General features: G+C 38.4%; 1 protein-coding gene across 1 annotated transcript in view; it reads right to left on the reverse strand.

Moving 5' to 3' along the window:
* Nucleotides 1–16,123, reverse strand: part of LDB3 (LIM domain binding 3) — a 114,266-nt gene that overhangs the window by 47,993 nt on the left and 50,150 nt on the right. The window contains exons 5-6 of the mRNA XM_031053386.2: nucleotides 5,588–5,610; nucleotides 2,012–2,215 (exon numbers count right to left, since the gene is read on the reverse strand). Of these exons, the coding sequence (XP_030909246.2) occupies nucleotides 2,012–2,215; nucleotides 5,588–5,610 (227 nt within the window). The remainder of the gene's footprint in view (nucleotides 1–2,011; nucleotides 2,216–5,587; nucleotides 5,611–16,123) is intronic.

The following is a 16,123-nucleotide window of genomic DNA, read 5'->3' on the forward strand; positions in this document are numbered from 1 at the left end:
AATAAAACAATCTACTGAGGAAACTGTTTAGTCATTGTTACCAGTTTAAAAACCAGAAGTTACAAGACAGGCTGTAGCTCACAGCACAGTAGATTTAGAAATTCCCCTGCACCTGACCCTGTATGAAAATAGGAACATTAGTTTATTCTGGGGCCAGGTGAATGTCAGGCTTAGGAGTTGTATTCCAAAATGAAGGACAAGCTTAAACAGTAGTTTATATACTGGATCTTGAAGAAAAACTTTTTTGCAACATTACAGGGGAGAACACAGTCATGGAGTTAGTTGTCTGCAAAGACTGGTGTTCCTCTAGAACCACCTGATACAAAAGGATTAATGGAAATAACCATTTTGAAACCAGCCATGCAACAGGTGTATTCCATGTTCAAAATGAGGATAAATAGTTAGAACAGAGCTTTTGTTAGTGGCATTCAACACAGCTCTTGCTGTGACTGGTGCAATGACTCCATGAAAACCTACTTTTTATTTGTTATCTATGTATCCATTCATTTAACTCTTTTCAAGATATAGGTATATACCAATATAATAATTTACCACATTATGATTTATGATTCAAGCCTCTCTAGTTTTTCAGATTCTTTACTTCATAATTTTGCATGTTAAAACAAATCCCTGCCCCTCAGAAGTGTGCTGTTCTTCCAGTTCTAGTTGCACTCGTTGGCCTTCTCTCAGTCTATCTGCATTTTCTCCTCCCCATAGTACAGGGTGTGTTGATCTCTTCCACTGGTGGGAAAAGATTATAACATTTTCCAGTCCATCAGACCCAGCCCCGTGACTGGAAATGCATTTCAGAGATTCTTTTAATGTGCTGTTTAGAAAATGAAAAGGCTCCACATGCTCAGTAGTGCAACTTTATAATCATCTAGCCATTTAAATAGGTAAAACTTTTAAACATTGCTATTCCCATTACAGTATTACAGCATTTAGTAGAAAATGACAATATATCACAAAATGTCTCTCATAATCCGTGCCTATGAAAGACACCAACAATTATAAAGAACACTTAACTTTTTCATTCTATTGTGCTAACTGGAATGAGTCTACATACCCCTGTGGAGATTCACCAAGTCATGGTCAAAACCAGCTAAAGGTGTTGTTTGGAAACCATCATGAGGGAGAGTTGCAATGAACAGAATGATGTTGGTGCAAAAAAAATCAGTGGGGGGAAAAAAGGAATTAAAAGGAAAAAAGAAAGAAATGGCCTGTAAAAGACAGAATAGGCAAATACATAAAACTATCCACCTGTTTAACAGGCCTGCAGCTAACTTACCGTAAAGAAACTATGTTAAAGTGTGTTGCTATACCTGTATTTTGTCACATGAAAAGAAGGAAAGTTCTCTTTTGGGTAGAAAGATATCAAGGAAGAGAGAAACCTGGCTACATTCATCGCATATGTAATTTCAGTTTAGTCATCATAACTGAGGATAAGATGATCAGCTAAGATTACCAGAAACATGCATTAGAAAAGCAGGATTAAAGATCAATGGATTTTGCCATAGTCCAAAGCATGTGTGTGAGACACATATACACTATGTGAACTAGGGCTAGGAATAATACAACCAAACACTCCATTCTGAAGAACAGAACAGTAGCCAGTACTAAATAAATACTTTGCATTCTTCATGGATCAGTACAAATTCCATCCCCTTTTTCTGTTGAGTTGTGCATATAATACAGTGCTTACTACAAAGCACAGTCATCATAGATGAAAATTCACCCAATGTCATTTATAGAGCACTAGATATATTTTTGTGGAGTTTACCAGTTCTAGAAAGAATACCAAAAGAGAAATGTTACATTTCCCAACTATCCATCCTTTTAACTTCACAACGATTAAGTGCCCTCAAACACTGTCTAGGATTTGTATTTTTCACGTGTAAGATACTCCAAAAGTAAAACAAAAGGCCCAGGAAGAGCTGCTGTGTCATGTGTGCAGGGACTGTCAGACGTATCATGCAGAAAACCACCATTACACACAAGGAAATAACCTTACCCAGCAAATTCTCCACCCTGGGCTTGTGCCTGGCCTGCAATGGCATCCATGATAGCATCTTGGGAATACATGCTGATCGGGGTGTTATACTGGGCGTGAATTATAGTAGCCTTCCCGCCTAGGCCTTTCACCTCAATGGGTTTGTGTGTAGACAGAGCAGAGTCCTTCAGGACATTGGGGTTGAACCGTTCCGTGAAGTCCGTGCTGGGTTATGCAAGAGTGAGGGTCGACAGGGAAGGAAGAGGAAGAAAGGAGAAAGGTGTGACAGTTAAGTGAGAGAAAAAAGCACCGAGAGAGGAGCGTGCATGTCTGTTCACAGCATCTCACCACAAAAGCTTCTGATCAGAGGGTAAGAGACAACATTAAAGTAACAGATAAAAGCTGTCTGTGCGAGTGGGTGACATTTTTGTGTTGGCTCAAGTATAAAGAGACAAAAAGGTGAAACAGTTGTCACTGTATAACGGCTCATGACAAATCCTTAAGTATTTATGTGATGCTTACATATATTAAAATCCTATTCTTACATGCATACATACATGTAAGGGTATATAAACATACACACACACACACATATATCTGCATGCCCATACATACTGCAGGAATTTCCAGTTTATTCATCCATTCATTCATTTGGAAGGGTCTTACAAAGTGTTACAGAATGCAGTGGGGTGAACAGATGACAGGTCATCTATAATTTAGGTTTCAATACTTTCTGTCTGGATTATTAATCATAGTGAAATTTAGTACTTGTGCCTTTTAATCTTCAAAGCTTTCCTAACAAAGACTAAATTAATCTTCCCAAAACGTCAGTACAACCAGCCGTGTTACCAGAGCATGATAAATGCTCAGCCTCAGATCAAAATATCCTACATTGCAATCAACAGAACTGCACTGGAAGAGTAGCCATCATATTTTCCAGGGGCTCCATTTATGAGGAAGGACACTTATTTGAGAAAATGAGCCATAAGCAAGTTAATCAAAGCTCCCATTTCAACAGAGTGAGTCAGGCTTCAACTGAAGAGCCCCTGGCTTCCTTGCAGTGCCTTGTTGTACGTGCTCTAGCCTAAGAGTTAGGACCAACTATTGCCTGAAGTTTCAATGAGCAAGATAAACCTCAGCTATCAGTCACTGGAGTAGATGCTCTTCCCCAGCCTATGGGAGATCAGATGATTCTCTACTCTGCTGTTCCTGTCCTGACAGCAGCAGGATGCCAGCAGTATAGATTTTATATGCTCATGAAACTTGGCAAAACTGGTAATTCTGTCCTTTGGGAAATAATGGGTATTTCACAAAGGTTTCACTTTGAACTGAGCCCAAAAGCTGGAAATGGTTATGTGTCTCCCCCCCCCCCCCCCCCAGATCTGCAAAATGTAATCCCGTTTGATTGGAACATTCTTCCTTTTCATTTTGAAACCATTACACTAAAAGTTTATCAGCTAATATAATGTCTTTGTCTTATTTTTTGCTGTGGCTGAACAGCTTCTCTGGTTGGCAAGGGAAAAATACTGTGCCTGTCTGCTGTGGGCTACCCCAGAGGAGGAGTGTTCAAACTGAACCCTCAGCCTGGCATGAAGGAGAAAGGAAAATCAAGTAAAGCTGGCAGCCATCTAATTTAGTTTTCCCAAGATGATCAAAGGTGATGTGCCAGGTGTGAACCCAGCTAGCAGATTCCTCTATGTTTTCAGCCTTTTTTTTGGTGGGATGCTCTGACTGAAGATTGACAGTAAGAGAGATACAGTCACACATCATCCAACATACCTGATAGAACACTAAAAGCCACATGCTCAAGGAACAAAGACATAAATAAGCACATGCTGCATTACAACCACAGGCTTTAGTTACATACATCAACATTTTAAGGGAGGGGACTGGGAAACTACATTATGCATTCAAAAAGTGAAAATCATCTTTTTAAAATTACATTTTCACACTCTGTTCATCAACCGTGACAATATTATTATTACACTGACATCATCTGTTGGAGGGTGATGTGCAGAGACATGCACGTTGTTATTATCTGGACTTTCTAGCATGCACATGCCTTACTTTAACAATGGTATCTCTTTTCTTCATAATACCCTAAATGATCACATGATGATTACAAACACACAGGTCCTCAAGAGCTTGAATTTAGTGTTCACTTCCCCCCACAATGTTAGAAGTATGGAAGAGATTCTATACCAAAAATCTGAGAAGACTGGATGAAAAGACAAAGGTTAAATAGGCCACTTTTAGAGAACAAAGTTCAAAGCAACTGGTTTCCACAACTAGAAAAATAAAGCTAGTCATCTTAGAACACCCTATACTTCCCTAACAGTAGCAGCAGTCATGATCTAGGCTTCCACTCATGGTATTTAAACTATTTCAGTGGTGTTTTTCAAGAGGTTTTAGTCACATTCCACACACCAAGGCAAAACTTCCACTAAAGTTAACAGGATTCCCATTAAAAAAAAAGAGAAAAGCATACAGTGTTTTCAACTGCAGAGTTTTTGTAGTAACTCTGGACATAAACAGAGGAGATGATTAGTGTTTGTAAGAGGTGCTGTGCAGAGACACCCTAGAGAAAGCTGGAGCACATCTGCAAAATAAATGGGATTTTCCTACTAAGCTGCAAAAGGGACAGAAAAAATAAATCCCAAAGCAGGTAAGATTAAAAACACCCCAATGTTGTGACTTCTGCCTTCTAAGATAAGTGTATCAGAGTAATTATCAGTGTAAATTGTACAATTTCATCACTCCAAAGGAGTTACATCCTTTGCCTGACATCACACCCACACCTCATTAAAATCAACAGAACGCCAGGTCAGTGTGAATGATATATATTAAATATTATTTCAGCTTTATGTATTTTACTACTTCTGACCTCTTGTCAGTTTAAACTTGACATTTATTTAATAAAGTTATTTCTTTTATGCTGAATTTAATGCAGTCTCCAGCAATTTCTGCACAACAATCAGTTCAGAGACAGAAAGCAGGGACTGAGAGACAATCCTCTGCCCCTAGAAAATTAAACATCAAAGCTGAAGACTCTGAATGTTCCTAAATAAAGCAGACCAATCACACTTACAAATCAATAGTTGCTTCTTGTTTGGGTTTACTAAGTTAAATTACTTTTTAGATATTTTCCGTATCAGTATCTTATACCAGGAGTGGGACCTTGGAAATGAATTTTGAGGCTAAAAATACACCACTAATAAAACACCAAAAAAGGCTCAGATAAGGTTCTCCAAATCCTGAAGACCTCAAGACTGCTTGAAGAGTTAGGAAGAATTAAACTCTGGCTGTAGAAATTAAAACATCTGAAACCATTTACAAGAACTGAGCAGGCTCAGATCCTAACTCAATTTGCAGCATTAGAACATCACGAAGAAATGCTGAACACGTGGTGTGCTTAGAAGGGAGCCCCACTGGACACCAGTGGCAGTGCCTGACGCTTGCCATGCCAGTAAAAGGTTCTTAAAAACACTTCCACTTGCAAGCAGACACAGCAGGAACACAAGGGATCATGCTACCCCAGAAACGTTCACGCATACAGCACAACACAAACACTTGCAACTATACAGAAGTGATACTAACTTGGCAGCAGTGTTGGTTATGACCTAAAAGAAGAGAAAGAGAACAAACAACATCAAAACCAACCAGAAAAAGTCAATTGTTTTTAGAGTGCAAAGGGCAAAAGGTATTTACAGAAGCTTACTAAAGCTTTTCCAGACCATCCACAAATAAGAACAAAAAGTAAATGCATGCCTGAAAACCCCAACATGATTAACAAAGGAAAAAATATAGAGAGTATATAGTTGATCCGCTGGGACTTAGGAGGTACCATGGCATTTTGGCTGAGCTTTGAACATTATTGCCATGCATCCTTAAAAGTACTATTATCAAAGTGTATGGGGAGAGGGAGCAAAGGGAAGAAAGAAGCATTTGTTGAGCATATTATCATTTGAAAATATCAAATGAGTGGTCAGATACTAAATATTCAGGGATGAAATCTTCTCCTGAAGCTGCCTTCAAAGTTGGTATTGAAAGATTGATAGTTTTGTCTTTTAAATGCTGGAGAATATCCAAAGAATATATTGGTGAGTGTTTAAAACCTAAAACTAAGGAAAACACCTTTGTATTTAACAAACTACTGGCCTAAATCTGACTGTACCTACATTATGCCAACAGTGGTGCAAGCTGATTAATTTCAGAATAGTCATTCCTAATTTATTCCATGTGAAAGGAAGCAAGTCTATGCATTCCGTGGTTTTTTGGATACCTATATCAGGATATTTTATTCCATCTGGTACTTACACAGTATGAAAAAACTCATATGTTTATGCTTCACTGCATGAACAAGCAGTAAGGGTGGCTTGCACAGCAATTCCAAAGAAACCTAATACAAAACTCAACATAGGCCTAACTCAGCCCAAAGCTGGGAGTGATGAACAGATAGCATGCTCAGACTGTTGCATTGCACTATTTGCTAGTAACTTTCTTTTGGTTGCACAAATAGCATTAATGGGCTATGACACTGACTTTAACTTATTTTTCTCAGAGCTTAGAATACCCATATTTTGCTCTCATATTCTTGGGTGAAGAGTAATTGATTGTATTTTGCACAAATTAAAGAGGAAGAGAGTCCAGGATCAGTTAATAAACATTTCTTCTTATTTAGCTGCACAGAATGCTGTTGATAGAACTGGGCACTGAATCTTCCAACTTGCTGCTGTAACATTTCTGGATCTGGGATTGATATAAAATACTGGACAACAATGTCATACTGTTAGAGTGACATTTAAAGTGGATTTGTCCCCTTCTGCCTTTGCCTTGCAGAACCTTTGATATTACTGCTTCTTTCTACATAAAGTCCTTTCGCACCAGCTCATCCAGCTGCCTCTTCCATGACGTAAAACACTCTAATGAGCCAAAGCTGCAGTACAGGCTTTGCACTTCTGCATTCCCATGGAAAAGCAATCACATACTATCGGATTTGTGAATGTTCTAACTTTATAAACCCTACATTAAGCCAAATATATCAGTCTGTCCCAGGGGCCAGGAGAGATATATTAGGAAGCACATCAGTGATCCTATATCCATTTTAGGTATGTGCAGGACAGCTGGGCACTCATTTACAACAAAACATAGTGTAATAGCAACATTTTCTGAAGTGGACTTCGATGTCTGCTTTTTAATCTTCTAATCCAGGTTGTATTATTCTAAAATAATACTTTAAAGGCAGAACTTCCTTAATTAAAGGAACCACTGTTTTGCATATAACAATATGTTCTTATAATGATATAATGATAAAAATCATTATGTACACACACTAAAAATAGCTCGAAAAATCTACTAAAAATCTCAGTAAAGATTTTTCTAGATGTGAAAAGGCTACTACCGCTTCCTTCAGAAAGAATAGTAAAGCTTTACTGCTCCTCATGCTCAGTACATGATGAGAAAATCCTCTCCAGTTCAGAGACACACATTATTTTAGCTTGATTCTAAATACAGACATGTATGAAACACCCAACTTGCTGCTCTCAGAGGTCACACAGTCAGAAGCTAGTAACCCAAGCCACCCAGCACATACTTGTGGGACAGGTATTTACTGCCCTTGACCTACAATGTGAAAAATAACTTACACTGGAATGAAAAAGAACCATGTTACAAGCTATTACTCACTCTTCGTATTTATTAATACTCCCCTTACCAGGGCTTTCAGCACATCAAGTTCCACACACTTAACAGGCCACATCTGTTTTTCACCCTGGGCCAGGGTGATAAAGCTTTAGTGTAAAACTGCATCGAAAATCAGATGCTTTGTTATTCTTCACAGATCAAGGAAATAATCTCAAAATTTATTTTACGTTTCTGACAGGATTTTCCAAAGGGTTTAGCTAAGCTTCTAACAGCAATTCACGCAATAAAGGTTAAATGATTTGGTGAAAAGGACACCAAACTGGAATATAAAACATCCTTTAAGATCAACCCCAGACCTGAATTTGCTTATAGTGCTAAGTGTATGTTCATGAATGCTTAAGAGATTTGGAGCACCATAATTTCACTATCTGTACACAGCATCTCATGTTGTACTAGATGATAAAAACATCCACAACAAAGGGCAGAGATGATTTTGCAGAGCGCACAGTGCTTTCTTTGTGCACTCTTCCATGTATATCCATAATGAGATCACGGATGATACCAAGTCCAAGGGTAGTTACTTGTTCCAGGTTACTCTCTAAAAAGCAGTGAGGAAGATGCCCCAAACTCCATTGGTAACACCCAAGTGCGAGCAGGAATGACAGGATTCTTGAACTGAATTTTCTCTGCGTGTAAACAGAGATGTACAATTCTCTGCTCTCAGAGGAACTGTCTGAAAAGACACATGTACTTTGGAGCTCTGGGCCCTTTCATGTTTTCAGAATGTTTCTGGGCTGCAGGATAAAGACTGATTATTTTTTAATAGAACAGTTAGATGATCTCTCATAGATTTTCTGATGTGTTCATTGGTGCAGCAGATATTACAGGCAGACAGACAGCAACTCCCTACAATTCTGATCAAAATAAAATATATCTCAGACTTATTCTAAGGTAGACCCTTGCTTTGTAATTCAGTGCACTGCCACAGGCATGCACTAACGTGTACATATAAAGGAGACACAAGCCATGGAAAAGCAGCAAAGTGAAGACAGTGAAGTGTTTTCTGCAGGTTCACCTTTTATGCACCCCAGCACTCACTGTCATATTAATGTAGTCCAATCACAATGCCCTCTGGAATCAAGAGAATGGATGCAGCTGTGTTGTAATTTTGGTAACAAAGCCATAGTCAGAATGCTGAGCCATCCAAAATACAGCCCCTTCACCCTTGCCCTTGCAGATGTTAAGGAGATATGTGAAGATAGTGCAAGAAAGATAGTGAGATATACTCCCCAGAAACTCTGCATACTGAAATAAGTCGTTTTCCTCAAGCAAACTGTAAATTAACAGGGAAGCATTCTGAGGTTTATTTTGCTGATCTTGCTTACTAACTGAAATGATTTTCTTTTAAACACTAATTGCTTTTCTTAATTATCCAGTAGAAGAAGGAAGGATAGGATTTTTTCAGATAAGTTAATTAGGACTGTTAATGCCAAGTGCTCAAGAGAGTATCAACAAATCATCTAAACTGCCTGAATCATCGAGAACATGATATATGCTCTGTAATAAGGATAAAATATCCTTACTCGCTACAACTTAACAACCCCCTAGTTTTACTCTTGCAAAGAGCTTCTGTAGTGGGATGTAACATACTTGAATATATGCATTTGCTCTCAGACCTCAAGTGGATTGTCTGAATTTCCTGGTTTTGCTCATACAGCCAAGTCCCTAGTACACTATTCCCCATATTCATAATAAGAAATTTATCTTCATTTTAAATAAACCCAAATAAACAAATTAGAGATCTGTCTGCAAATTAATACATGAAGACAGGAAAAATAGGAAAACTGTTTCACACTGCTTTTTCTCACATGTTATAGTTCCAGTTCCCCACTTCACAAACCTACTAGTTGATCTGCAACAGAGTTAACACTGAAAACTTTGATAGCATGGATCAAACTACCTGGGTAGCACCTAGAAATCATTCCTTGTTACATACAAGGTAAGAGCAAAGCTAACAGATGTGAGATGAACAATGTTCAGATCAGAGGATTCAAAATACTGCAATTTTGACTCATTTTGCATAGGAAGGCAAGAATTATAGCAGACACACCAGCTGACTAGCATGTCAGATTTGCAATTTCTCTTTCAGAAAGTACAAAAGATCAGATCTGTTTTATAGCAGCTTCTATAATGGCCAACAGTGATAGCTGGTTATATGAGACTACATGCATTAGTTTAAATCACTTAATGCCAACCCTTAGATGATCAGTTACTTCAGTCATAGCGTGCTCCTCATGCTCTGGTGACTATTGCCAATCCATATTGCAATTCAAATACCAAAGACCAAGAGTTATTCTATAATGGTTCTGTGTGTATGTTTTCAGGAGTACTGGAAAATGTAATGATCGTTCCAGACCTTAATCATGATTACCAGACAAATACACAATAGGGTAGGTACTATTACATTCATTTTCAGCAAATCCATTACTTATTTTAATATTAAATATTTTACCATATTACCTACCCTCTAGGAAGTCCACCTTCCGAAGCCCTTCGGTTGAGACTTAATTTATGCATCTCAGCCATTTCCCTTAGAGTCTCTGCTGAGTAAAGGCCAATAGGGTTGTTATACTGCCTTGCAGGGCTCATCTGGTGTACAGGACTATTGCCATCAGTCAATACTGGGTTTAGTTTTGAACCTAGATTATTCTTTGCAGGTGAAATGTCAGGAGTCACAGACTGAGAGGACATGGAAGATCTAACTGTGGTAGTCTTTAAGTAGGAAGAGCTATTTGAAAAGCTGATCTCTTGCTTGTTGTGGTAGCCTGAAAACGTTCCATTGGTTGCTAAAATACTACCCACAGGCCCAGTCGCCGTGTTAGTTAGAGGACTGAAGGTTGTTCTGCTGCCATTGATTTCCCAAGCAGGTTCCTGTAGTAGCAAACATGCAAGCCAAGAAAAGAAAAAAAGAAAAGAGCAATCATAGAACACATGCAAAAATAACATATCTGCAATTACTGCTTTCTAAACATATTGATAAGCTTGCAATAAATAGATTGGAGTCAAAGCACCCAACCTTTCAGGGAAGATTTCAACAAAGAAAGGCATTGTTTCAAAATAAGGGAAGCAAAACATACTCAGGCGTTTTTTTTTTAACAGGGTTTTAGTTGAAACCAACAAATAAAGCTTAACATTAAAAGAGCATTTGCTACTAGTCAACCTCATAGCAATGGTTTTATATAAAGACAACACTGCTCATTAATTTCTATGATAATTAAGAAATCTTAAGGTCTTGAGGTCAGAATCATTTGTGATAGTATACATACATAAAAGTCAATGCCATTATTATAAAAACATGATTGTAAACCACACCATTCTATTTTCCATGAGTACATTTCAAGTTACTGAAGCCCACACACTGCATTGCTTTCATAGGCTCTGGTTCATGCTCATTAGGCCATGCAGCATGGTTAGCAGATAGACCAACAGGACTCGAGAACAGGTACTGCTCAACAGACAGGATGCCTCTATTCTGATCATTTCTGCATAATTTTCACCTGAAGGAATATGTGCATGAGTATGTAGATGATGAGTGTATGATCCCACAGTCATGTCCCAGGTAATATTCCTAACAAGGACAGCGGGATGTATTGTTTTAGTTGAAGTCACCGGAATCTCCCACAATAGCTGTACCCATAGAAGTCTATGCTGGTGCTCAGATTAGAAACATTCTACCAAAACCCTATCCTGGAAAATGAAGTAGGATGCTTTCGTTTCATAAATGATTTGCTATTAATGCAGCTTTGTGAAACCAAAATAAAAGGCAATATCAAAAAGAGAAATACTGCCTTTTCAGCAACACAACGCAGGAAATAAGTTGTGGCACGAATTCTAAGGAAGTTCATGTAAAACTTCAATATTCACGTTGCCTAAAACACCCTATCACTGCTTCAACTCCTTCAGGTGCAACACCATTTAAATCCCTAGGACTGGAGGGCACTCAACTCTCTGTGGAAGCACAGAGCTCCCTTATAGTTAAATTGCCTCATTTCACTCCAGCTACTGGCAGCATGTAGTAACCACAGCTCTGTTCTCTTTGGAAGTATGGACAATTTTCTCCAAGGGGCATGCAAACTTCCCTTTCAGGTGAGCATTTTATACCTTTACTCTAAGTTATCTTATTCTTTAACTTCTAAAGGTTCAGTGATCGGAACATGAATAGCATGATTCTAACACCGATTATCTTGAACATCTCTCTAATGACTGCCTTTTGAACATAGCCCTGAGTGGGGGGAACTCATTAGCACATGTTTTAAAATAATGAATCTTATGGTTTCAAAAGCTGTTTCATTTTTCACTGCTGTTTGCCTGTAATTACATGTTTTGGGTGAAAAAAATAACCTCCAGCTGAGGTACCCAACAAACTATTTGAATGCTTGGCAAGTTACAGATTTCTCTAAAGCTATAATATCAATTTGTTGTTTATTGCAGAAGCTCCTGGCTCCAGCCTATCTTGGGCTTTTTTGCTGCAGGCAAAGGATTGCTTCAACCTCTCCCTCTGGACCTATATTACACTGCAGCCATAACTGGTACCCAGATGCCACAGTGCACACTCACAGTTAAAAGGCCCCCCAGTAATGCTAGCAGCATGCTGAAGTCCAGCTCTGGAGGACAGGGACAAGCAGGGGATGTTATCCTGAAGAAGGGATGGAGTCCACAGTCTACCCTCAATGAAAGCCAATACAAGAGCAGGTGGTGGCCTGCAGTGACATTTTTCCTCCTTTGGGCTGGCAACTGCTCCAATCACCATTTTTAACATCTTACACACATGTCCCACATAGCCTTGCAGGAAACATAGGCCTGAGAGAATAATTTGGTCTTTGATTTTCTACTTTAGCTAGTATTGGGTATTTACTGATAATGATACCAAGGATCACTAGAAAGAGAAATATTTTATATTTTTTGTTTGGATTTTCTATATTGCATATTTAAATTTAGGGAGATTACATTTGAAAAATAGAGATAATACTGCAAGATTAATTAAAATTCATAAAAAACCCCAAAACTAAAGGTCTACGGATACAATTAATCATGACATTAAATACATTTGTTTTGAATCAAAAATGTAAGACAGATAAAATGAATTGAGAACATTTTTCTTAGGAATAAACAAGAAGATTTTAGCTGGCATTAACAGCTGCCTGAGGCTGCAGAAATACATAATCCTAAAAGCATTTTACAGGCTATGCCTTCTTAAATAAATACATTTGAATTACACCAGTCATTATACTCTGACATCAACACCAGCAAATAACCAACCGTTAAGTGGCCTACTATAAGGGATTCTCTCTAAAAATGTGTTGTAAAAGTGGCACAAATGCACAAGGACATGTTCATAAATTAAGCCACCACTTGTGCAAATGACTTTTACATGCGAGCAGAGAGGGACAAACCAAATATTTAATAATAAAATGCAGAGGCGATAGAGAAGAAAAAGGATATGCCACAATTATACTTGTTTGTTGCCCTGAGAAGTCTGTGGCTTTTATCTAAGTTAACTGTGGGGTTCCTTTCCATACCCCGTAATAAAAGGACTTGCAAGGGGATCTGATTTTAAAGTATTATTTTTGACTAAACAATTTCTAGTTGTAATACCAGCATGCTGGCACCTCAACACTAGAATTCCCAGGAACCCAGCAATGCCAGGTTGGCATTCTCCATTTTGAGTTAATATTTATGGTAGCTTTAAGGTAGTTGCTTTTGCTGTGTTCAGGGGGAAAGGGATGAAACAGGAAGTGCTCAGATAGCAGCTGCTAAAGATTCACTACCCAATAATCAGCTTATTTACCTCTTCCCTTTTGTGATTGTCAAAGAATCTCTCATTCAGTTTATTCCCAGTAGATATTTTAGGATTCTTTTTCTTTCCTCCAGTTCATTGGCAAAACCAGCTCAGTGCAGCACTTCTGAAAGCACTTCTGAATGTGAAGGTCACATCTCTAACGCTAAGCAGCAGCACGGCTTTTAGCATTATATCACATGAAATGCAGCCAACGGCAACAAACGTTCCCCTGTTTCTAAACTCTCTTATTCCGTTCTGTTGCATTCTCCGCGGCTGGAAAAGCAAGCTAACGTTTCGAACTCTGCACATCTGATGCGAGCTTTCGGCCGACCAGAAGAGGGGGCTCTGACACTGAGCAATGGGCTTCTTCCCTTGAGAAGGATGCTGAGATCTACAGCAATCCCTCACTAGAGGGAAATTGCATTTTAATGTCCCACTGTAATGTCAGTGAATGAGCTCAGAAACTGATAAATGAAGAGAAGTCTCAGACTGTTGCCTTTACGAAATATTATTATTCTTTTTCTTTATGAACATTCAGTTTCCATGAAAGGCAAATGCTGCTTATGTATCAGGAAATAGAGAAACAAATTCATATTGGAAAACAGAAGTTTTTCAGTGCCTCTTCCTTTGGCAGCCCATGCTCTATTGGTCATATTGCTATGACCGTACAGTCTTTATTAATTTCTTGGAGAACAATTTTAATACTATACTAATGAATTTGACCTCCCAACACACCAAATTACTACCTTAAATGTTTTGCAGAAAGAAGGAAATGATGGCACCATGACATTAAATGACTGCACAAAGACATCCAAGAAATAGCTTTTAGCTTAGCCAGCTCTTTCATCCTGTGCTTCACTTTAAAAGTTAGTCACTCCTTCATCTCTTTTCTCTTAGCCACATAGATTCCCAAATTTGTCAGGAAACAAATCATAAGCATCATGAGATCCTCACTGAGTCTCTGAAATAACTGTGTTCAGTACTGTTCCATAAACAGGACAACACCGAGTCATATTTTTACAGTTAAAGAGGCTGCCTTGACAACTTTATGTAAAGGGACAAATGTTAAAGCTATGCTCAGCCTTATAGCTTCTGCTTGACCATGTTTTGTTCCCTCTGAAAAGCTTCAGGAATTCACCGAGGCTTTTTTTCAGTCCCTGGAATCATGCTGACTCTTCTTGTTACTTGAGTGCTTTCAGCATTAGTTATACCCTTCCTTCCAGCTATGCCACACCTATGCAAAAGACGACTAAATATTTTGATTCAATCCAAAAGATTTAACTAGACTAAATTAGAACTGTTTCAAGTTTGAGACTAATGTCAGGTAAGGAAATAGTGAAACTGCAAATCATTCCAGTAACAGCCCCACAGCTCATTAATTCCATACCTATGGTTGCAGAACCTATACCATCCATAATATTGATCAGCTCAAGGAAGTATGGAGAGAATGGAATGAAATGGAAAGGAATGTAAAAAAAAACCATAAAATCATGGTGAAGAACTCCGTGGTTTTTCTACCTTCCTTGCATGTTTCTAAAATAACGTATGCTTCTTTTCCTAAGACACAAAGAACCATAACCATAGCAGTCAAAGGAGACATACATGCTTGAAAATTAGTGGAAGCTGCAACTGGATCAGCAACAATGTACAAGAAAATGTATGGTTTAAACTAGATACTGAACTTGCACATGCAGATTTTTTTAGCTGACACTGCCATGCCTTAACCTTGACTCAGAGAAAGGTGAGAAAAACTTCTCTCGATGTTTGAAGACAACACTGTCATGACTGTCTTGTAATGTGGGTTTTTGCTCTTTTATGAAATGCATCAAATTCATTTCATGTGACCTGTGAGAGTCTAAACACTGTCAAGCAGCGATGTGGAGGTGACAGCTTCTGCCTATGTGACACAGAATTCTTCATTTCTACAGTGATACTGTTATTAGAAATAACAAAGGGACAAACACAGAAACCTTGAATTTTAAAGTATATTTACCATAACAAACCTTATTGCAACATCCCCAGAGCACTGTCTGTATCAGTAAAGACTTTATATTCCAGACTTTGAGACTTATCCAGTGATTCAATGCCTTCATACCCTTCCAAACCACCCTCAGGGAAGAATTTTTCTTCAGTTAAAAATTGACTGTTGCCTGCTAGTGTATATTAGTGACATAAACGTCACTCCAGCATTCTACTGCTACCTGTTCCTCCTGGGCCAAAGACCCTGCACTTAAGACCTTTCTTAATACTGCTACTCTGTTTCCCACTATACCTTGTCCTAGATACCACTGTTTTCCTCCAGAAGGGCTCTGGTAAATCTCTTTTCCACTGCAAGTACTGCCTGTAGCCCATTCAGAACAGGCAGCCTCCATGTTCCAACTCAAACCACCCTATGATTCTATGATTCCTAAACACTGATGCACACAATTCTCAAGTGTAAGAAAATATGCTCCTGAAAAAGCATTGAGTTCTTTAATCCTCTTCACTCTCTGAAGAGTTAAAATAAGAAATGTAAAGTGACTTTACAGCATTCATGCCAAAGGCACTTTTAGGACCTTTAGAAAAAAACCTGCAATGGGCGAAGTTAACTTTTCTATAGGGTAGATATTTAAGAGAGAAAACTGTTTGTGTGGTAAACAGCTTTAAATACA

The sequence above is a fragment of the Melopsittacus undulatus genome, chromosome 4 (genome assembly GCF_012275295.1).
Source record: "Melopsittacus undulatus isolate bMelUnd1 chromosome 4, bMelUnd1.mat.Z, whole genome shotgun sequence".
In the NCBI taxonomy this organism is placed as follows: domain Eukaryota; kingdom Metazoa; phylum Chordata; class Aves; order Psittaciformes; family Psittaculidae; genus Melopsittacus; species Melopsittacus undulatus.